Below are 19886 nucleotides of genomic sequence, written 5' to 3' on the forward strand. Positions count from 1 at the left end.
CGCCCCAGGACGCCCTTCACCCCGGAAGTCCCCGCCGGGCCGCTGACCCGGAGGCACTCGGGCGCGGCCACCGCTTCCGCTGGAGGCGGGGCGGCGCGGCGCATGCGCGGCTGGGTAGAGCCGCCGGCACGCGGGCGCCATGGTGTTCCTCACCGCGCAGCTCTGGCTGCGGAGCCGGCTCACTGACCGCTACTGGCGGGTACAGGAGGTGCTGCGGCATGCGCGGGTGAGTGGGCCGCGCACGCCCCGCGTCCCACCGCGTCTTCCCCCGGCCCGGAGCCCGCAGATGGGGCGCGGAGCCTGCGGGTCGCGCTGACCACCCTCCTTTCCCGTTCTCGACCCAGCACTTCCGCGGAAGGAAGAACCGGTGCTACCGGCTGGCGGTGCGAGCGGTGACCAGAGCGTTTGTGAAATGCACAAAAGCGCGAAGACTGAAGAAGAGGAACATGAGGACAGTAAGCGCGGACGGCCGCTCCCACCCCACCCCTTCCCGCGGGTCCCGACCCGCTCCAGCCCCCATCTCAGGGGATGGCTTCTCCGTCTGCTACCGCCCTCGGTTCCCCTGGTCCTCCCTCTCCCACTTCACGTCCGAAGCCGCCGCCAGTTCTGCCTGCTCCGCGGACGGAGTCTGTGCTAGCCGGGCTCTCTCCTGGGCCGGTGTGACAGCTCCTCGCCAGCGCCCCTGCTTCCACCGCCCTGCTCTCCGCGGAAGGCCCTGGGGTGGCCGTGCACACCCTTAACGAAAGCGACCCCAGCCGGACTCGGGTGCCGAGACCGCGTCTGTAACCTCTGGCCTTCGTCAGTGACATTTTGTAAATATTGGCTGAACGAATGAGGAGGAGGGGATAATTCTGACCCCCCTTTTAAAAATATTTATTTGAGAAGAGAGAGTACAGCAGGGGGGAGCAGTAGCTGGGGGGGGGGGGAAGCAGGCTCTCCGCTGAGTGGGGAGCTCGGTGTGGGACTCGATCCCAGGACCCTGGGGTCACGACCTGAGTGGAAGGCAGATGCTTAACCCACTGAGCTACCCAGGCGCGTAGTTGTGACCCTTTAAAGTCAGAAATGCCTCAGTACCTGCTGACCAGGGTCACAGCATGAGAAACTATCCCTGTGCCCAGTGGTCTCATGTGCAGGAGTGACCTCTGCATCCCAGCGCTGTTCTTCAAGCCTTCCATTCACTCAGAATGTTAGCCTGGTGCAGCTTCCTGCGACGCTGGGTCTGGTCAGTCCACCAGCGCACGGGACGACCTGTGGGCAGTGTCCAACAGCACACATGCGTTTGCTGCTGTGGGGAGCAGAGAACCTCAGGGTGGGCTGGGGTCCCCGTACAGCTGCGGCCTCACGTGAGAGCGCGTTAGCAATGCCGATTCTCAGGCCCACTACTGAGTCAGAAACTCGGCGGGGTGGGGGGCGGCTAGAAATCTGTTTTAACAAACTCCTAATTCTCGTGCGTGTTCAAAGTTTAGAACCACTGAAGGGAGAAAACGGACTTGAGTACTGTCTTAAGATTGAGAAAATAATGACTTAAGAATCCAAAGCCTTATTTTTATTTTTTAAAGTAATCTGTACAGTGTGAGGTTTGAACGCAGAGCTCCAGAGTTGCACGCTCGACCAGCTGAGCCAATCAGGCACCCCATAATGCACCCCCATGTTTAACAGACCAGATCTATGTCACTCTGACTTACCCTCCCAGATTATTCTTGATTTCTGTGCAGTTTCCAGACCTGTTGCTGTGCCTGGAACTTACCCTCCTACTCCTTGCCAGGAAGGATCTCATGATGCTTCCCCTCCCCTCCCCTCCAGTCCTGCTCTTTCCTCCAGACTGTGCTTACCTCCATCGCTGCAAAGCTTCCACCTCAAGTTTTTCATCCCCACCTGGTTGCACTGATCTCAGTGGCTGCTGTGATTCATCCACATGGATCCTTTCTGCACCGAACTCTGAGTCTTTTGCCCACTTTTGTATTCTCAGGGTCTAAGAGATGCTTTAAGGCCTGTGATTTTCCTCATTTAGAAGGAAGCAGGCATTTGAATGGAGGGCATCAACCTTTGCTAACTGTACCGCAGGCTAGTGTGTGTGAAGAGAAATCACGGACTGTTCTATTTACTTTTGCAAAAAGAGTTTGACTTTTACTTGACTCAGAACCTTTGCTGGGAGGTGTGGACATAATGCACAACTAGTTCTTAAGCATCTCAATGTTTTCTTATTTCAGCTCTGGATTAATCGAATTACAGCTGCCTCCCAGGAACATGGACTGAAATACCCGGCATTCATTGTCAATTTAATTAAGGTACGGTTGAGGATGTGGTCTTGTTGAGATGTTGAAATCTACAGAAAGTGACCCAGCTGACACAGTCCAGTACAACAGGCTGTGGAGTGTTGGCTCCTTGGCACGTTCTCAAGGTGGAGCTGTGGCAGGTTCAGGGACCCATTCCAATTGCTTTGCCTTTGCCTCGCTGGTAGCAGAATTGGAAATAGGGCAGCGATACCAGGACATGAGCCCTTGTGTTTCCCCATCAAGAGAAAAGGGGCAGAAAACTTGGCTGGACCTTTAAAGTGTAATTTCAAAGTTTTGCACTGAAAGATTTCTGATGAGGTAGCAGATGAAGTTGAAACTCAGACAACAGGGGGACTATTTTGGACAGGAGAGATTAAGCATGTGTCACAACATTTTGGTTAATTGTTGAATCTGATGTTTATGCTAATCCCTCTTACATTTAAATTTTTTCTTAAAAAGGGGAGTGGGTGTTGTGCTTCTAGCCTGTCCCACATCCTGTCTTCGGTACTTTGCAAGTATCCTCATGCATGACTTTGTCATTGTACCGATGAGCTCGAGGCTCAGAGTGGACCTTGCCCCAGGTGGTAGAGCAGGAACCACCCTTGCACACAGTTCACACGCAGGCTCATCCTACCTTTTGCTTTTCACGTTCGTCTGTTTTTGGAAGTCACATGTAGTTTTACTTGATAGATGATCTGGTGCCGTTCCCTTGTGGGAATCGAGAATACCCGCTTTTGTTCTTTACTCCTCTGTCGGCATCTCACATACTTTTCTGTGTCTCATTTTGTTGTTTCTTCAAGGGGGATTGTGATTTCCTCTTTGAAGCTGCCTTAGAGGTTTCCCCAGGCCAGCAGTCCTAGTTCTGTCGGGGTGACTGATGATCGATCGTTGACCCTAACAAGGTTCTGAGGGTCTACCAGGACCAGATGCTGGCATCCTTGCTCATGGGACATCACCTCCTGCAGGATGCCTTCCCCTTGTCCACGTTTACCTTCAGCATCCCGCTTGGATACATTTGCCACAGGCTCTCCACCTCCCCAGAGAGCCCATGTGTCCCGGGAGGGCAGAGACTGCCCTGGAGTGGGTGCTCAGCAGAGGAGAGGCTTCTGGCTGACTCAAACCATAGGACCCTTAGCTGCATTCAGTCTTGCTGCCTTTCGCTGAAAGACATTTCTGATGCTGACACAGGCTCTGCTTTTCTTCCCAGTGCCAGGTGGAGCTCAACAGGAAAGTCCTTGCCGACCTAGCCATCTGTGAACCAAAGACTTTTAAATCTTTGGCTGCTTTGGCCAAAACAAGGCGACAAGAAGGATTTGCTGCTGCCCTGGGGGACGGGAAAGAACCTGAAGGCATATTTTCCAGAGTGGTGCAGTATCACTGAGGGGCCCTCACTGTCTGCCCTTTGCAGCCGGGTGTCTTAGGAAGTTTTCTTTTCCCATCACGGTAATTAAATAGGGGCTAAGAATTATTTGTCACCAGTGTGTTTTATCACCAATTACTAATTTACATTTTAGTAGTAGGTGTAAGAGCCCCTTTTTTCCCTCACTGCGACAGATCTAGAAATCATACAGATAGTACAAATCAAGTTCGTTCAGAGCTTTGAATTGTGTTCTCTGGCATAAGCACACATGCCCTGGGTGCCCTGTGGGGGGGGGGGCTGCCAGGGTGAGGGGTCAGCTGGGAGAGCAGGAGCCAGATCGCTGAACTTTGACCTTGGCTCCCCCTTCAGGGCTGTGCTGGTAGCCTGTCCAGAACCCAAGCCTCCCAACCCCACACTGGCCCTGCCTCTGCCTGACTTAAGTCTTCTACCCTTCTAGCCTTCCCTTGGTTCTCCAGGCTGCAGCAGGGACCTGGGTGCTGAGCTCTCGGGCCACTCTGAGTCCCAGTTTCAATTTCTCTGCTTTCTGCCTCACTGCTGAGGCCAGTAAGAGCAGCAGGCTGGGTGTCTGTGCTGGTTCCAGCCCCACCTTTATGCTCACAAGCTAGGTGATCATCACATCACCCGGGGGGAGATCTGCACGCAAGGGTTTTGGGTCCTTTCTGCAGATACTCTACTTCATTAAGTACAGAGTCGAGCCCAGGATTTCCCAACATGCTCATTCACAGCAGTTCTAACTCTACCTCCCTTATGTCCGTCCGTCTCTGCCTACTGCCTTGCTGGGGTGTCCATCCCCTGCTCAGGTCCAGGTTCCTTCCTCTGGTGAGCTGTTTCTACTCTCAGCTTCTCTTGCATGTACACTGAGCTCCCTCCAGCTTGGCTCTGTTCCCCTCTTGGCCAGCTCTGGTCTCTTGCTTCCTGCTACCACGGGTCTGTAGTCGGTCCCAGCAGCCCGGGTACTCTCACCAAAGACATCTGGAACCAAAATCCAACAGATACAGTCAGCCCTTGACCTCTAAAGACCATGGACTTCCTCCCCTCTTCCCTCTCACTGCACTGTGCCTCTGCTCTGCGCTTCCACACACACCCTCTGCCCCAGTAAGTTCTTGAGGCCCATGGTAGTGGTTGGTGTCTCCATTTATCTGGCAATGTACACCTGGCTACCCAAAATGAGCGCCCACCTTCCCCCGCCCCTCTCCTAACAGTCCCATGCCAGGTCCCTCATCCTTTGCTAGTAGTCCCCTGGAAGTCATTCTGGGTTCCTGTTGTGGACTCAAGACCCACCACTAAACCCATGGAGAGCCAATGAAATGCTGACCACCTACCACTTGGTGATCTCTTGAATCTGTCCCCTTCTCTTCATCCTCCTGCAAGCCAACATCTTTCCAGGCTCCAATTACTGTACTGGCCCCCTTACAGTCCCCTCCTCCTGGCTCTTGTCACTCCAGTGATGACCACCAGACCATTTGGAGGTCTTGTTCACTGTCCCTGGCTGTACCTAGTTTAGTGTCTGGCTATGGATACAAGGTGCTCAGGGCACCGTGTTTACCAGTGAGCGGGTTCTGCATACACACCAGGGTGGAGGACACAAGACTCCTTTGGTGTGTGGGACAGAGCTCTGCACAATGAGCTGCTAGGCAGGAGCTGCCTCTCCTTTGTCCACCTCAAAAAAGGAACACAACGATGTGATGAACCACCACGGGCTGCTCCCAGCACCCACTCCCCTTCCAGCAGCTGGGCCAGGTTTTCCTTCAGGTAAGCCTGGGTGCATGGCCTGGCTCTAACTGGCTACAGCCATCCCCTTTTCCCTCATTTCAGGCCACTGCTTATGGGTTGGTAGAACAACCTAGGCGGGGCCAGTGAGAAGTAAGCTGCTGGCCGACAAGCGAGTGTTCCTCCTTTCCCGAATCGGGTGCTGTTCAACCCGCAGACAGGGACATCTGGATCGGAGAGCCTGGGGAGGGAGATGGGACACTGTGTAGCCCCTGGAGAGGAAGCGAGGTCGGGTCTTGGTTGGCCCTCTATGAACTGCGGGCAGGTTTCACCGGGGGTGAAAGCGGCGGCTCATCGTAGCGGAGCGCCGACAGGAACCTCTCCAAGTTTCCGGACCTGCCCCGCCCAGGCTCCTACCCGGAATCTCCTCTCCAGCGTAGCCCACCCCCAGCCGCCCCTCGCCCAGGCTCTCCCCCCACCCGCACGTGGGTTCCTGCGCTAGTCCCGGTGAAAGCTGGGGCTCAGCGCACAGTGGCAGCTGACGAATCCGCGGCTCGGGCTCCGGTACGGATGCAAGGGCAGCACTGCCGTGGGCTCCGCGAGGAACCCCCGAGCCTTCCTGGTGAACTGCTCGGGGATCGCGAGGGCTTCCTCCGAAGACTCCCCTCCCCGCCCCTCCGTCCCGGGAGCCACCGCTGCCTTTCCCCAGGCTTTGCCAAAACCCCGAATCCAGCTCCTCCTCCTCTTCCCCTGCGGACTCTGTTCTCAAGGCAAGAACTTCAGGAGCCCCGTGTGAGCATCAGCCCGAAGCGCGGGCTCAGCGAGGCCCGGAGACGAGTGGCCACGCCCGCAGCCGCGGACGGACGCAGGCGATCGGCACGTCGTTGACGCGGGCTGGCGACGACTCACCGGCGCGCGCCCTCGCGGATCCGGACCCCACCGTGAGCGGGCCCCCTCAGGGCAGGCGGGGCTGCGGGGCGGGAGCTCCGCGAGCGGCCGGGTCTCCGCGCTGAGAGTACTGCCGCACGGGTAAGACCGGAGTCTAAGGGGGCCCGGGGCGGGCACCCGCCGTAGTGCTTCCGGGTCGGGCTTTGGCCCTCTGGACATCCGGGCGCCGCGGGGCCCTCTGGGTAACGAGCCCGCCCCCGCCCGCTCTGAGCTACGGCGTCGACGCCAGCCGCGACGCGGACGGGTAGGTCGTCCAGCCAATCGCGGCAAGGCGGCGTCGGGCCGCCCGCAGAGCGAACCAATGACACGCGGGGGGGCGGGGCGGTCGCGGCGGTCGCGGCCGTAGTGCGTCGCGAGGAGCCGCCCTGCCGGGAAGGAGCCCGAAGGGGAGTCGGCGGCACAAAATGGCGGCGGCGGCGGCGACAGTCGCTGCCGGGGCTCCGGGCCCGGCGGTCCCCGCCGCAGCGGCCTGCACTCCGGGCTCGGGGAGCGCAGCCCCCGGGTCGCAGGGGATGTTGATCGGGGACCGGCTGTACTCCGGCGTGCTCATCACCTTGGAGAACTGCCTCCTGCCTGACGACAAGCTCCGCTTCACGCCGTCCATGTCGAGTGGCCTCGACACCGACACGGAGACCGACCTCCGCGTGGTGGGCTGCGAGCTCATTCAGGCGGCCGGCATCCTGCTCCGCCTGCCGCAGGTGAGGGCGCGGCCGCGAGCCTCGGGTCGAGGTAACCGCCGCGCCGGCGCCGGGGGAGGCGACCGGGCCCTTTGTTGGCGGCGGGGTCCGGGCCAGCGCCGCCCCCGGCCCCGGGTTTCGCCGCTGCTGTCCTTGGGGGCGAGGCGGGGCGCGAAGACCCTTTGAGGGCCTGCCGACCGTCCTGGCGAGCGGCTTCCCCGCGAGGCTCTGTGTCGTGCTCTGGGGGATGACGGCGGCGCTGCTCTTCTGCAGGTGGCGATGGCCACCGGGCAGGTGCTGTTCCAGCGGTTTTTCTACACCAAGTCTTTCGTGAAGCACTCCATGGAGGTAAGGGCCTTCTCCGGCCTCCTGCGGGAGTGACGGAGGGGACCCCCGGCTGCCGGCCTGGCGGGGGGGGGTCCCCGCGCCGCGGACGCAGGGCGGTCTCAGCGCCGCGGCCCTCGCCGTCCGTCGCGCTCGGCCGGAGGGACACACGCGTGCGTTGCGGTGCTTGCGTTCCAGCATGTGTCCATGGCGTGCGTGCACCTGGCCTCCAAGATAGAGGAGGCCCCGCGGCGGATCCGGGACGTCATCAACGTGTTCCATCGCCTGCGGCATCTGAGGGAGAAGAAGTGAGTGTCCGTCGTGCTGAACGTCCGTCCCCCGCTGTCGCGGCTGCGCCGGCAGACGCTTCCGAGCGGAGCCCGGGCTGTGAGCCGTGCGGCCTCGTCCGGGCGGTGTCCGGCCGCTGCTGGGCGCGCGGGGGCCGCAGCAAAGAGGGCGGGGACGGGGCCTGCGGTTTTGTCCCGTCGGGTCCCGCTTGCCCAGCCGGTCGCCGAGCTGGGGCTGGGTTCGCACTTCCGCACCGTTTTGGGCTGGACGGTGCTTCGCCGCCGCGAGGTCTCGGGCGCGGTGGGACGTGGAGCCGCGCCCCGGCTTCCGGAAACTAGCGGTCCAGCGGGCAGCCGCGACTGCCGGCCGCGACTCCGCCCCCGCTGCCCCTGGTTGACAGCCGCTGCCTGGACAGCCTGACCCTCACGTGGAGGAGAGCCTCGGGCTGCTGGAACGTTCTGCTCGCCGCGGGCCCGGGCTTCCACCCACTCGGAGCGCGTGGGGGGTCGTGAGCCGGGGGTGGTGTCCTTGGTTCTCGTGCGGCGACGCGGACCGCCGAGACACGGACAGCCGGCGCTGTGCCGGATGCGCTCCGACCTGCGGCGAGAGAAGGAGCCTATGGAGAAGGGCCAAGCCCGTCGGCGCGGGGGTTTGAGGAAGCCGCTCCGGTTTTGTTAAACCTGCATGTGTATGGTGGTGCTTACAGTGGGTTTCACCGTGTGGAGGTCATTGGGGTTCGAAAGGCGTTGTTGGATTCGACTCTTACGGACGTGTGCTTTGTCTGTGCAGGAAACCTGTGCCTCTGCTGTTGGATCAAGATTATGTTAACTTAAAGAATCAGATCATAAAGGCAGAAAGACGAGTTCTCAAAGAGCTGGGTTTCTGTGTCCACGTGAAGCACCCTCACAAGGTGGGTATGTGCCCGGCCGCTCGGGAGCCACCGGCCGCCGGGCTCTCACCCAGATTGAAAGCGCTGAAGAGCAGTGACTTTGCTCCTGCCGTGGGTTGCCGGTGTATGTCCAAAGTCTAAAACCGGTTTCTTGTTTGTGGTGGTCTTTGAGCTCCCTGTGAACTTTAACTGTGTTTTCAAGGGTTTGAAAATGGGGTCTTTTAAGTTTGCGCTTTCAGAAAGAATAGTGGTGAATTTGTAAAGATGGAATCTGTCCATTTATGTTTTCCTTTCTCAACTCCTCGTTTTCTAAAGTTGCTTTAGTGGTAGCGTATTTTCTCTTTTGGGGGAATTGGAAGGCTTCTGAGCCCTTTATTCGGAAACGAACTGAAGCGACACATGACAGTTGAGGAGCACCTGCCGTCCAGTACCCTGGGAACCTCCTGTGCGACACATAAATCTCTTTTATTTTTTATTTTTTTAAAGATTTTATTTATTTATTTGACAGACACAGGTCACAAGCAGAGACAGAGGAGGAAGCAGGCTCCCCGCTGAGCAGAGAGCCCGATGAGGGGCTCGATCCCAGGACCCTGAGACCATGATGTGAGCCGAAGGCAGAGGCTTTAACCCACTGAGCCACCCAGGCACCCCCATAAGCCTCTTTAAAAAAAGGAGGGCGCCTGGGTGGCTCAGTGGGTTGAGCCTCTGCCTTCGGCTCAGGTCATGATCTCAGGGTCCTGGGATCCAGCCCCGCGTCAGGCCCTCTGCTCAGCGGGGAGCCTGCTTCCTCCTCTCTCTGCCTGCCTCTCTGCCTACTTGTGATCTCTGTCTCTCTCTCTGTGAAATAAATAAATAAATAAATAAATAAGGGGAAAAAAGATTGGAATTTGAACTTTTACTTTTATCCCCTTTTTATTGCTGAATTTCTTCCTAACTTTTGTCTCTCGCGTGTTTGACTTTCTGGCATTAATTTAAATTCTTGATAAGTTACTGTAGACTTAGAGCTTTTTTTTATTTGCTGGAAGTACTTTCATAACATGTTTTGTGTAAGGTGGTGACTAGGTACAGAGATGATTAGGACAAGCAGATCTCAGTGGTGGAAACTATGTCGAAGATGAGAATGAGAATCAGCCTTGGGATGGCCATGGGAAGTCCGGCCGCCTTTGCTGTGGGTGCAGCCTGGGTTCGAAAGAAGGTAGCGGGGTCTGTCAGCAAAATCTCCCCTCCAGCTGAGCTGTGCACCGGGCGTATGACCAGGAGCTCCCCCCCGCCCCAGGATCTAGCCTGCAGCTCATATTTACTGCATGGACGCTCTCAAGATCTGGATTTTGGGTTCTCAAGGTTCTTGGTAATAACTGCCTGACCTGTATCTTCCAGATAATCGTTATGTACCTTCAGGTGTTAGAGTGTGAGCGTAACCAGCACCTGGTCCAGACCTCATGGTGAGTTGACCTTCCTTGTTTTATGAGACCAGCAAGGGCAGTGCAGGAATATGTTGATTTGAGGCACTTGGGCAGTGGGTAGTCGGTCCCATGACTCGGTTGTGGGCTGGAGTTGTCTGAGTGCCCAGTGTTCCTGCTGTGTAAATTCTAACCAGCCTCCCAAAATATCAGGCACTAGTCTGACGGTAAGGTGCCCCCCACAGCCTTCCAGGAGAGCTTTCACTGGGCTTCCCTTTGAGGGCTATTGACTTGGCACATTGGGATCTTCCCCACAGGTGCCAGTGTCAGTGTAGTGGTCTTGTATCTCCTTGGAAGTTGCTTCTAACTGCCTCTTGTTAGAGAGGATCCTGTGGGAGGAAGGGTTAGGATAAAGTTTATCTGGGGACTGGTTTTAACAATGCGTATGTTAGAAATGAAGCCTGAAGTAGTAGTGCTGGGTGTTTGTGAATTTTCTTCCACGGAGTTAAGTCTGTAAGGGTCATATTTTTGCTGCCTGAATTGTCTGGTGCTATGCCATATCTAATAGAGAACCTATTTTGACTTTTCTTTTCTGTACTCTTTCAATCAAAGGGTAGCCTCTGAGGGTAAGTGACTAAGACTTCTCCTCTACTGTCCAAGCGCTTTGGTGCAGGGACAGCGGCCGTCCTCAGCCAATCCCGTGCAGGCTCTCCACCGAAGGCTGGCTCTAGATGGTGGTATGCGCACGATAGTATAGTGCTGGCCGACTGCTGCTGTGGTTCTCTGACGGTTGTGCTTCTTGTTAATCCTCTGTCGTGCTTTGGTAATTGTATTGATTAGAGTTAACTGTCTTGACTTGAATTTTGTCCCTTTAAAACTGCTGTACCTGTGCAATAAAGATGCAGTACCTTTCTCTTAAAAAAAAAAAATTTCTATGGAAAGCTACAAGAATTGGCTGATGGGAATTCAGACTGAATGACATGCCCTGGCTAAGTTTTATTGTCAGTATGGGATCATGTCATTATTCCTGGAAGTCCTAAAGTTGCTCTTCTCAACAGCTACGTGTTGACACATTCTAGTAAAAGGTGTGCATCTTTACATTATTTCATGGACACTTCATATTGTAACTTAGATAAGCAGTAAGTTTAAATACACATTTCAAGGACTTTGTTTTTAGGATTTAAAAGTTAATGTTATCACTACTTGAGTACTGGAAATTTATTAGAGCCAAAGAAGTTACTGATGCTTCTGTTTATGAAGTGTTTCAACTGTTCACTTTGCAATGATCTGAGACCTACGGCCTTGGGGCCCTTGTGTAGGTCTTTTCCTTGGTTATCTCTTGATGCCTGGAGCAAGAGCTTCCAGAGCCAGGTGCCACGAGCTGGCATATGTCGACTCTGTATGTCGCTGAGAAATCTGAGTGGGCTTGTGTGTCACCTTCTCCAGGGCTAGGGCAGAGTTACCAGGGCGGGGGGGGGGGGGTCAAGTCAGACCACACAGTGGGACTTGGTTACCCTGCGGGTGTGGCCTGACGCTAAGGGTTTCGGTAGTGGGGTGTGTTAGGAGCAGCAAATGTATCATTTGTTCGACTGTTTTCTCATGGAATTAATCTATTGTTTTTGCAATATTGATGAAGTTAATATGAGATCCTGATTTGGGGCTATTAAATCCTAGACAATATCTAAAAGAAAATGTTGACAATGTAGCCAATTTTAAAACCCTTAAACTTAAAAAATGCAAATGTTTTGTATTTTTCTATTTTCTAAAGTACCATAATGTTTTTTAAACGTATTGATTATGATGAAACTTCTGGTGTTTTGTTGCTTTTGTCTGATTTTATGAATGTTCATTTTAAGACTCGTTACTGAAATGGGACAATTTGGAAACGGTTCTTTGATAAGCCTGAGAAGAGGACTTCCCTTTGGGCATTGAGCCTTCCTCTGCCTGATGTTCCCATGCGCCCAGGGGTGTTTTCCCTTTCCAAGTGGACTCCCTCATGGAAGGAGAAGGGCCAGGCCCTGAGCGCCTCTTCAAGGAAAAGGGATGCAAGAGGACGGCTCGTCACAGAAGAGCCCCCACAGGCTGCCTGCTCAGCCCATTCATTTGAGTTTGCATGTTTCTCTGCACTATGGATTTGGGCATTTAGATTTCTTTCATCAAGTAATATCAGCCGCTCCAGTAGACGTTTTCTCTCGGAGGCGCTGTGCTTTGCACAAGAACAGCCAGAAGTTGAGGGAAAAGTAAAGTTAAAGTCGGTTCTCTTTCATGCCACATGTGTTGTCTGACATTCAGCCAGCTTCTCAGATTTTTTTTTCCCCAGTAATTTCCCTGTTTTCCTGTCCTGTAGTCACAAAAAGCAGCTAGAATGTCTCTCCAGGAATCCTGAGCCTCACAGGACTGTGTAGCTCTAAGCCTAGGAGTAGACCACGTAGAGTAGTGATTGTATCTAGGTGAGGCGCACGGGTATCCTGGGGGTGCCCGGGGCGTTGCAGTCTTTCCTGCATTTGGTTTCCAGGAATTACATGAATGACAGCCTCCGCACAGATGTCTTCGTGAGGTTCCAGCCTGAGAGCATCGCCTGTGCCTGCATTTATCTTGCTGCCCGGACGCTGGAGGTCAGTATTGTGCTCCCGCAGGGGCTCCTAGTCTGCTGCTTTCTCCAGCCTCCAGACAACTTCTGCGTAGTGTCTTTCAGATTATGCTCACGTGTGCCAAGAAAAAGCCTGTCTCTTGGTGACCAGCAAGGCGTATTTTTATTGCTGTCTTGTTGGCCACGCAGGAAAGTGTTCACAAGGATGGTGTTTGTGTTCACAGATTCCTCTGCCCAATCGTCCCCATTGGTTTCTTCTGTTTGGAGCAACTGAAGAAGAAATTCAAGAGATCTGCCTGAAAATCCTGCAGCTTTACACTCGGAAAAAGGTTCTGTGTTGTTTTCGTACGACATACACGTTTGTATTTCATTAGAAGCAGCCGGCTCTGAATTGTTTCGGATTTTGATTCCTGTAGGTTGATCTGACACACCTGGAAAGTGAAGTTGAGAAGAGAAGGCGCGCCATGGAGGAGGCCAAGGCCCAAGCCAAGGGCCTACTGCCCGCCGGCCCCCGGGTTCTGGACAGCACTTCGGGGTTCTCACCCGCCCCCAAGCTGGGTGAGTGTGAGGGGGTGTGGGCCTCCTGCCCGCTAGGCTTCTCTTGGAACTGTGTCTGCTGCTGGCCTGAGCAGTCTGCAGACACCAGGGTCCCCAGCGGACATCTGCTGATTTTTGAAGTGAGAGGAGTCCTCCTAAAGGAGTTTGGATCGTTTCTATATTGTCTTTCTCTTTTTGTTTCTTTTTTAAAGGTTTATTTTTTAAGATTTTATTTATTCATTTGAGAGAGAGAGAGTGAGTGCTTGTGTACGAGTTAGGGGAGAGAGGGAGAGGCAGACTCCCCACCTAGCAGGGAGCCCAATGTGGGGCTTGACACCAGGACCCCTGAGATCATGACCCTAGCTGAAGGTAGACGCTTAACCATCTGAGCCACCCAGGTGCCCCAAGATTTTATTTTTAAGTAATTTCTACAACCAGTGTGGAGCTCAAACTTAAAACCCTGAGAAATCAGGAATTGCAGGCTCCACCAAGTGAGCCAGCCAGGCTCCCCTTGTTTTAACATGTTCATTAGCAAGGGACGTGGACAGGCTTTCCAAAATGCCTTTTTTTTTTTTTTTTTTTTTTTTTTTTAAACCTGGCCCACCTGATTAACTTGTCTTCTGATGAAAATTTTATAAATCCGGGTAGTAGAGTGTGTCTTCGGGTCATATTAGAGTTAAGCATGATGTACATCTCCAGTCCCTGAGGGAAAGTGAGACAGGTGGCTTTTTCTGTGTCTTTTGGGGGCATGTTTAGCTTCTGAGTCCCAGGCTGGGAACGGGGAGTCTCCGTAAGTCCCATAGACCTAGTATTATCTTGTTCTGCTAATGTGTTTTCTATCAGAACATTTTCTTGGTGGTTATGTTTTAACTTGTATTTGATTCTAGCAGAATCCCCCAAAGAAAGTAAAGGAAACAAGCCTTCCCCACTCCCTGTGAAGAACGCCAAGAGGAAAATGGAGGGTGTGAAGAAAGTCAAGGCTGACAGCCCAGTGAATGGGTGAGTACCCAAGCACCCCAGTAGGCCTTTGGGGTTGGCTGGAGAGACTTGAAGCCTGTAACTGCTCCCATCATTTGTTTGTAGCTTGCCAAAGGGGCGAGGGAGTCGAAGTCGAAGCGGGAGTCGAGAGCAGAGCTACTCAAGGTCCCCATCACGATCTGCTTCTCCTAAGAGGAGGTACGTGCTACTCAGGGGTTGCGGGGGTGGGGGCGCCTGCCCCTGACAAGGGATGTTTTCCCCAGGGTGGCTGCCCCTCACGGGAAAGTCACTCCTGACTCCAGGGTGGTTGGAGTGAGTAGTCACCTGTTCAGTTGTGCTGTCCTTCCTCACAGAAAAAGTGACAGTGGCTCCACGTCTGGCGGGTCCAAGTCGCAGAGCCGTTCACGGAGCAGGAGTGATTCCCCACCAAGACAGGCGCACAGAGGTGCTCCCTACAAAGGCTCCAAGGTGAGGAGCTACCGGAAGTCTAAGGACTGCAAGTACCCCACCCAGAAGCCACACAAGTCCCGGAGTCGGAGCTCCTCTCGCTCTCGAAGCCGCTCCCGGGAGCGGGCAGATAATTCCGGGAAGTATAAGAAGAAAAGTCATTACTATAGAGATCAGCGCAGGGAGCGTTCCCGGTCTTACGAGCGAACAAGCCATCGCTACGAGCGGGATCACCCTGGGCACAGCAGGCATCGGAGGTGAGGTGCTGGGCTCCCAGAGCGCTGCCCTTTGACCCTTGGTGTGCGCACTGTGGCATGACCGTCCCTGTGGTGCAGCTCTTTGGAAATGGATGTTGACTCTGGACCTTGTGATGAATTTGGAGATGGAATCAAGAGGCCGGCGAGGTGCCCTTTAGGCCGGCCTGGGCACAGCGCGCACTCGTCGTGCTAGCTCAGGGCCCACCTCAGCAGCAGCCCTGTGGAAGCAGATGTGTACATCCTGGTGGTGTGGCTTGGTGCTAACGACAGGCTGTGTCTTCACTCCCATACCAATACTCAATTACGTTAAACCAAGAAAATGACTTTTAGAACCTTTGCCTATATTAGGTTGTACTTATGTACATATTTTGCAGTGTTTCACAGTGAGAAAATGGCCTTAATCGCCCCTTATTCTCCATTCGCCCTGTAAATAAACATGTGTTTACTACAAGTTAAAGCTATACATGGGAACTCAGAACTTGAATTGTCAGCTTAAAACTTGTGTAGAGAATTCTGATTTTTAAAATGTGAAGGTATTTAGATCTGTGTTGAAAGTCGTATATTTTTATCTGTGCGATGCTGAGTGCAGGCCACCAGCTCCCAAATAGAGAAGTTTCCTATATATGCATTTTACGTGGTTAAATAAACAATTCTCTCTACTCAGGACATTTGGACATTCCAGAATGTGTGGTTTGTTGTCCTGCTTGCTTGTTCTGTGCACGGTCTGCACCGCGGCCTCTGATTTCATTAAAGTGTTGGGGTCCATGCCGAGCTGTGCGGCTGCTTCGTGGAAGGCTTGCTCTGAGCCTGAGCTGGGACCCAGGCGGCCTCCTGGGGGGCAGGGAGGGAGGGTTGGGAGAGGCCAGAGCGGCTCTGAGGGACAGCGGCAAGCAGCCCTGGGCGGTGGGCGCCCTTGGGGGGGTGCTGGGGAAGGGGTAGGCGGGTCAGCGCGGCCCAGCACCTGCCGTCCAGGGGGCTCGAGGCCGCCTTAGCAGACCCCTCTACTTCGGAGCCCGGGCGGCAGCTCCCGAAAGGCCCCGGGGCAGAAGCGTCCACTGTCCCCGCAAACTCAGCCAGACCGAGGGCGGGGGCGCCCAGGACAGCCGCAACGGGTCTGCCTGCGGTTTCCGGGTCTGCACCCCCCCCCACGGCACAGGACGGGGCTCGTCGGCTTCCGCACGGCCCGTGTACTCCGCGCACCACCGGCGCCTCGGGAGGGACTCCTCCCCTGCCCGGGTGCAGCACCGGCCCCGGCCGCTTCGTTGCCCCTCTACTTCCGCCGCGGGCGCCAACGCCACTTCCGCTCGCCCTGGGCGACTGGCCACTGGCCGTTCGGGACGTACTGCGAGGTCGGGCCGCGCAGGCGCACGGGGGTGTCCCTTAGGATTGTGGGAAATGTAGTTCTCTGGCCGCCTCGAGGGAGAGGCCGAGCCTAGGGCTGTGGGCGGGGCGGGCCGCTCCTCCGGCCGGAAACGGCTGTTTTCCCGGGCTGGCGGCCCCAGCGCCGACGCGCAGTCGGACACCGGGAGGGCGCCAGGGGGCGCCCGGAGTGGGTCGCGCCGGGCGGCCGCACGCGGGACCGGGGGCCGGTTTGGGGACGGACCGGAAGTGCCTACACTGGGCGACGGAGCGGTCAGTTTCAGGCCCCCGGTTTAGATCTGGGGAGGGTCGGCGGGCGGCCGCGGCTGCGGGGGCACGGCGGCCGGGTGAGGCTGGGGCCCGACGGGAACCGCCCCCTGCGGCCTGCCGGGGTGGGAGAGGGGGACGAGGGTGTTGGACTGCGGGAGTGACCCCTGCGTGGACTCCCGCGTGACCCCTGCGCGCGCCTGTGTTCCAGCCACGCGGACCACCTGGGCCGCCGCCACCCACGGACCATGCTCCTGGTGCGCCTGACTTCTCGGCTGCTGAGGGCTGTTCCTCGGGCAGGTAAGAGGCCCCGTGGGGGCAAGGCGGCCGGGCAGACTTTGGGGTGAGTAATCCCAGCGGCCCGCAGGTGGCCGGGCCTCACCGGCTGGAGGCAGCGGCCTGGCCGCGCAAACTCCTCGCGAACGTCCAAGGAGCACAAAGGGAAAGTCCGGGCCTGAGAACATCAGCCTGAATTCCGGCGGAGACCCGGCTCTGCTGCCCAGTCCCCGAGGCAGGATTGGCCGCGCTCGAGCCTCGTTGCGTGGCTGGTGCCTGTGCCGTCTTGCTTCCTGCAGGTTGCGGTGGGCTCTGGCCTGTGTCAGGGGTGCCAGGCGGAGGCGCCTGCAGGCCTTGCTACAGCACCCAGCCCACAGCCCCAAGTGGAGTTGCCTCCGTCCCCGGCAAGGGGCTCCAGCTGGAGCTTGAGGAGATGCTGGTCCCCAGGAAGATGTCTGTCAGTCCTCTGGAGAGCTGGCTGACCGCGCGCTACCTCCTACCCAGACTAGCGGCCAGGGCCCCAGGGCCGGTGGCTTCATCCCTGCACTATGAGTGTCCACCCAGCCCAGTGGGGCTAGGGGCCGAGCAGGGGATGGAGGAGGTCTCAGATGCCCCCGGGATGCAGTGCAAGAACGTGCTGAAGATTCGCAGGCGGAAGATGAATCATCACAAGTACCGGAAGCTGGTCAAGAGGACCCGGTTCCTGCGGCGGAAGGTGCGGGAAGGACGCCTGAAACGGAAGCAGGTAAGTGTGGGGTGTGGGCCTCTCAACCTAGGGTGGGGCAAGGCGGCTGAGCACGCGTTACTGTGCCACAGACCCATCGGTGGTCGCTCCCTTGCAGATCAAGTTCGAGAGAGACCTGAGGCGCATCTGGCTGAAGGCAGGCCTGAAGGAGGCCCCTGCAGGCTGGCAGACCCCCAAGATCTACCTGAAGAGCAAATGAGTCTAGTGCTGCTCTGTCCCACCTCTGTTGCTGCCGATGACCCACTAATAAATGTTCAGGAACTTAGCTGTTCCCTGGGGGACCTGGTCCCTCTGCTGCCTAGCGGGAGCGATCTTGGGATTGATGCGGGTGCCAGCCTCTGGTTTTCTTGGAGGCACAAGAGCCCCAGGGTGCAGATCGGGGTCCCTTCCCCAAGAGGGCCCTTGTCCTGGGGCCAAGGCCACAGGAGTGACAGTCTCTTTATTTAGCTGCAGACAAAGGCCCATTGCTGTCCTCTACGCACTTGTATTCTACTGCGGGAGGCAGACTCCCTTAACACACTGGTGGCAGAAGTACCAAGGGCCAATGCTGGGGGTTAGAGGTGCCCAGACTGAGTTGGGAGTGTGGTTAAGTTGGGAGGGGACAGGGAGGGCCTCATGGGGAAGACTGGGGGGGCAGGCTCTGCCCCCAGAGATGATGGATGGGACCCTGCAGTCCCCCCAGACCTGGGCCTCCAGTGGCTCTCCGAGCTGTCCTGTTCCACTAGGGCTGGGGACCCCTGGTCTCCCTTGGCCTCTGCTGCTTCTTGAGACCCTGAATGGGGGCTGATCAGGAAGGGATGGCTTGGAGGGTGTGCTCTGGCAGGGTTGGGGGTGGCTGAGAAAGTGGTGCTGTTTGTGGAGCTGGAGAAACCCTGGAGACTTAGCGTGAGCCCCTGGACCACCGCGTCCCGGCTGGGCGAGGGCTGGGCTGCCGGCAAGGGAGCTAGGCCAGAGTGCCCTGAATGTGGCAGAGGCTCTTCTCGGGCTCTGCCTGGCTCCCTGAGGGCACACTTAGAGGCTAGGCCAAGCGGTGCATCTCTTCTGGGCCAGCTGCTAGAGGCACTTAGGACACTGGCATTCTCCCTTGATCCCCTACAACCCGTTCAGGGCTACGCCACTTCTCACGGGGCTGTGGGGAGGTCTTGCCTTGTCATATAGAGGTGTCTGGGAGTGGGGGTTGGGTTCTGTGCACATCAGGCAGATCGTGGGGAGGAGCAGGGGTTTCCCTGCAGTTTCTTGGTTGTGCTGCTCACCCCACATTCTTTTAGGGTGCGGGCAGGCCCCTGCCCTGTGCATGGCAGCCAGCCAGCTAGGTTAGCAGGCTTCTAACTACTGGGCTGGTCTGAGTGTCTGTCGGTTGGGGACACAGCCCATGCACGTGCTGGGTGTGGCAGAGGAGGGTGAAGTGGCCATGACCTGGGAGGGACCTGACGCCATTGAGGGAGCAGGCCTTCTTCATGTGGCTGCCAGGGGTCAGCAATTGGGCTCCCAGCAGCCCCTGGGGTCAGGGCTGAGGTCCAGGACAGCCAGAGCACCCTGCCAGCCCAGTCACCTGAGAGGACACAGGGAGCCCCTGGAAGGCCCCCAACTAGGGTCCCAGGCACCCTTCCTGGGTCTTGGTTTCCCTATCTGGGGGTTGCAGGGCGGGGGCAGAGGTGCCAGGGCCCAGTGATGGAGCCCTCTGGGGTGGAGAGGACTGTGACCTATTAGTACCAAGCATGGCCTCATCCCGCCTGGACTCTCAGCAGGGCCTCCGTCTGCCGGTGGCGCCCTTGTCCAATGCCCATGGCTGCTGGGTACCCGTGTCTCCTCCCAGCCCTGTCGCAGTGGCTGTCCTGTGGCTCCCTCTGCCCTCCACCCGCCCCCCCGCTCCCCCCCCATGGGTGAGAGGAGCGTCCAGATGCTAAGTTGATCTGCCATCTGGAGACGAAGCCTCTGTCCCGAGCAGAGCGTGGCTGGCTGGGGATTCCAGGAGGTGTGAGTGACCGGCTTGTGCAGGAAGCCACAGACCCACGCTCCTGGAGTTGTCTGCTGACAGGGCGGCACCACGCGGCCCTTGCTCCAACTTCTGCCACCTGGTCGGGGGGGGGTCCCCTGAGGACTGGCACCTGGCCACATCTGGAGAGATTTCTGGTTGTCTCAGTTGGGGTCCTGCTGACAACAGTGAGAAGAGTGTGGGAGTGCGGCTGGAAATGCCCTGTAATGCACAGGGCAGCCGACACCTAAAAGTCTCCAGACATCAGTGGTGCCACAGCTGAGACCTCTGCTCCAGATGTCACTGTTCCCATGGGGTCAGGTCCTGAGCCTGCCCAGCCCCCCCCCACCCCTGCCACCGCCTGGGCTGTCCTTGTGCGGATCACACTCTGTGGCTTGGGTGTGTTTGTGCCCCAACCACGAATTCAGGAGGCAATTTTGGTGCTTTATTTTTATCTCTGCAGTTCCTCCCAGGCTATAAGAAACTTCCCTCTTCCATATGGGGCCTCCACCCTGCCCCCCAGCCTGTGGGATGTGCAGCCCCTTCTCCCCGCTGGCCCCAC

At 56.8% G+C, this 19886-nt stretch overlaps 3 protein-coding genes and 1 long non-coding RNA gene across 10 annotated transcripts; 3 read left to right on the top strand and 1 right to left on the bottom strand.

The window, feature by feature from the left end:
- The first annotated feature begins 3 nt into the window (after positions 1 to 3).
- MRPL20 (mitochondrial ribosomal protein L20) lies at positions 4 to 3744 on the top strand. The gene is made up of 4 exons (XM_047724424.1): positions 4 to 226; positions 345 to 455; positions 2211 to 2288; positions 3484 to 3744. Exons 1-4 carry the CDS (start codon positions 140 to 142, stop codon positions 3655 to 3657), a joined length of 450 nt encoding a protein of 149 aa, XP_047580380.1. The 5' UTR covers positions 4 to 139; the 3' UTR covers positions 3658 to 3744.
- Positions 3486 to 6452, bottom strand: LOC125097058 (uncharacterized). The gene is made up of 2 exons (XR_007126478.1): positions 4980 to 6452; positions 3486 to 4629 (listed from the first exon to the last, which is right to left on the bottom strand). It is a non-coding gene; the product is annotated as an uncharacterized LOC125097058 (long non-coding RNA).
- Positions 6453 to 6669: 217 nt separating this feature from the next.
- CCNL2 (cyclin L2) lies at positions 6670 to 15368 on the top strand. Of its 4 annotated transcripts, none has more exons than XM_047724397.1 (11): positions 6672 to 7013; positions 7266 to 7340; positions 7515 to 7624; positions 8394 to 8514; positions 9871 to 9935; positions 12409 to 12508; positions 12708 to 12812; positions 12900 to 13041; positions 13908 to 14019; positions 14104 to 14196; positions 14352 to 15368. In XM_047724397.1, the coding sequence occupies exons 1-11, from the start codon at positions 6720 to 6722 to the stop codon at positions 14704 to 14706; spliced, it is 1572 nt and encodes a 523-aa protein (XP_047580353.1). In that variant the 5' UTR covers positions 6672 to 6719; the 3' UTR covers positions 14707 to 15368. The 4 variants fall into 4 exon arrangements, with proteins under 4 accessions (XP_047580356.1, XP_047580353.1, XP_047580354.1 ...); XM_047724398.1 differs by having other exon boundaries at positions 13911 to 14019; XM_047724399.1 differs by lacking the exons at positions 6672 to 7013; positions 7266 to 7340; positions 7515 to 7624; positions 8394 to 8514 and adding an exon at positions 10506 to 10519.
- A 561-nt stretch (positions 15369 to 15929) lies between these two features.
- Positions 15930 to 17614, top strand: AURKAIP1 (aurora kinase A interacting protein 1). 4 transcript variants are annotated; one of them, XM_047724419.1, is made up of 4 exons: positions 15930 to 15958; positions 16504 to 16628; positions 16904 to 17349; positions 17447 to 17614. In XM_047724419.1, exons 2-4 carry the CDS (start codon positions 16577 to 16579, stop codon positions 17546 to 17548), a joined length of 600 nt encoding a protein of 199 aa, XP_047580375.1. In that variant the 5' UTR covers positions 15930 to 15958; positions 16504 to 16576; the 3' UTR covers positions 17549 to 17614. The 4 variants fall into 4 exon arrangements, with proteins under 4 accessions (XP_047580375.1, XP_047580376.1, XP_047580374.1 ...); XM_047724420.1 differs by lacking the exon at positions 15930 to 15958 and adding an exon at positions 16155 to 16334 and having other exon boundaries at positions 16540 to 16628; positions 17421 to 17614; XM_047724418.1 differs by lacking the exon at positions 15930 to 15958 and adding an exon at positions 16166 to 16408 and having other exon boundaries at positions 16540 to 16628.
- Positions 17615 to 19886: the final 2272 nt, after the last annotated feature.

This window comes from Lutra lutra, chromosome 4 (assembly GCF_902655055.1).
Source record: "Lutra lutra chromosome 4, mLutLut1.2, whole genome shotgun sequence".
Taxonomy (NCBI): domain Eukaryota; kingdom Metazoa; phylum Chordata; class Mammalia; order Carnivora; family Mustelidae; genus Lutra; species Lutra lutra.

Bases quoted from the DNA above. Each gene is read 5' to 3' on its own strand.
- AURKAIP1 (XM_047724419.1), top strand. From the start codon at position 16,577: ATGCTCCTGGTGCGCCTGACTTCTCGGCTGCTGAGGGCTGTTCCTCGG. The intron at 16,629-16,903 runs GTAAGAGGCCCC...TGCTTCCTGCAG, and splicing joins GAGGGCTGTTCCTCGGGCAG to GTTGCGGTGGGCTCTGGCCT. The intron at 17,350-17,446 runs GTAAGTGTGGGG...GCTCCCTTGCAG, and splicing joins GACGCCTGAAACGGAAGCAG to ATCAAGTTCGAGAGAGACCT.
- MRPL20 (XM_047724424.1), top strand. From the start codon at position 140: ATGGTGTTCCTCACCGCGCAGCTCTGGCTGCGGAGCCGGCTCACTGAC. The intron at 456-2,210 runs GTAAGCGCGGAC...TTCTTATTTCAG, and splicing joins AGAAGAGGAACATGAGGACA to CTCTGGATTAATCGAATTAC. The intron at 2,289-3,483 runs GTACGGTTGAGG...TTTTCTTCCCAG, and splicing joins TCATTGTCAATTTAATTAAG to TGCCAGGTGGAGCTCAACAG.
- CCNL2 (XM_047724397.1), top strand. From the start codon at position 6,720: ATGGCGGCGGCGGCGGCGACAGTCGCTGCCGGGGCTCCGGGCCCGGCG. The intron at 7,625-8,393 runs GTGAGTGTCCGT...TTGTCTGTGCAG, and splicing joins CGGCATCTGAGGGAGAAGAA to GAAACCTGTGCCTCTGCTGT. The intron at 13,042-13,907 runs GTGAGTGTGAGG...ATTTGATTCTAG, and splicing joins CTCACCCGCCCCCAAGCTGG to CAGAATCCCCCAAAGAAAGT.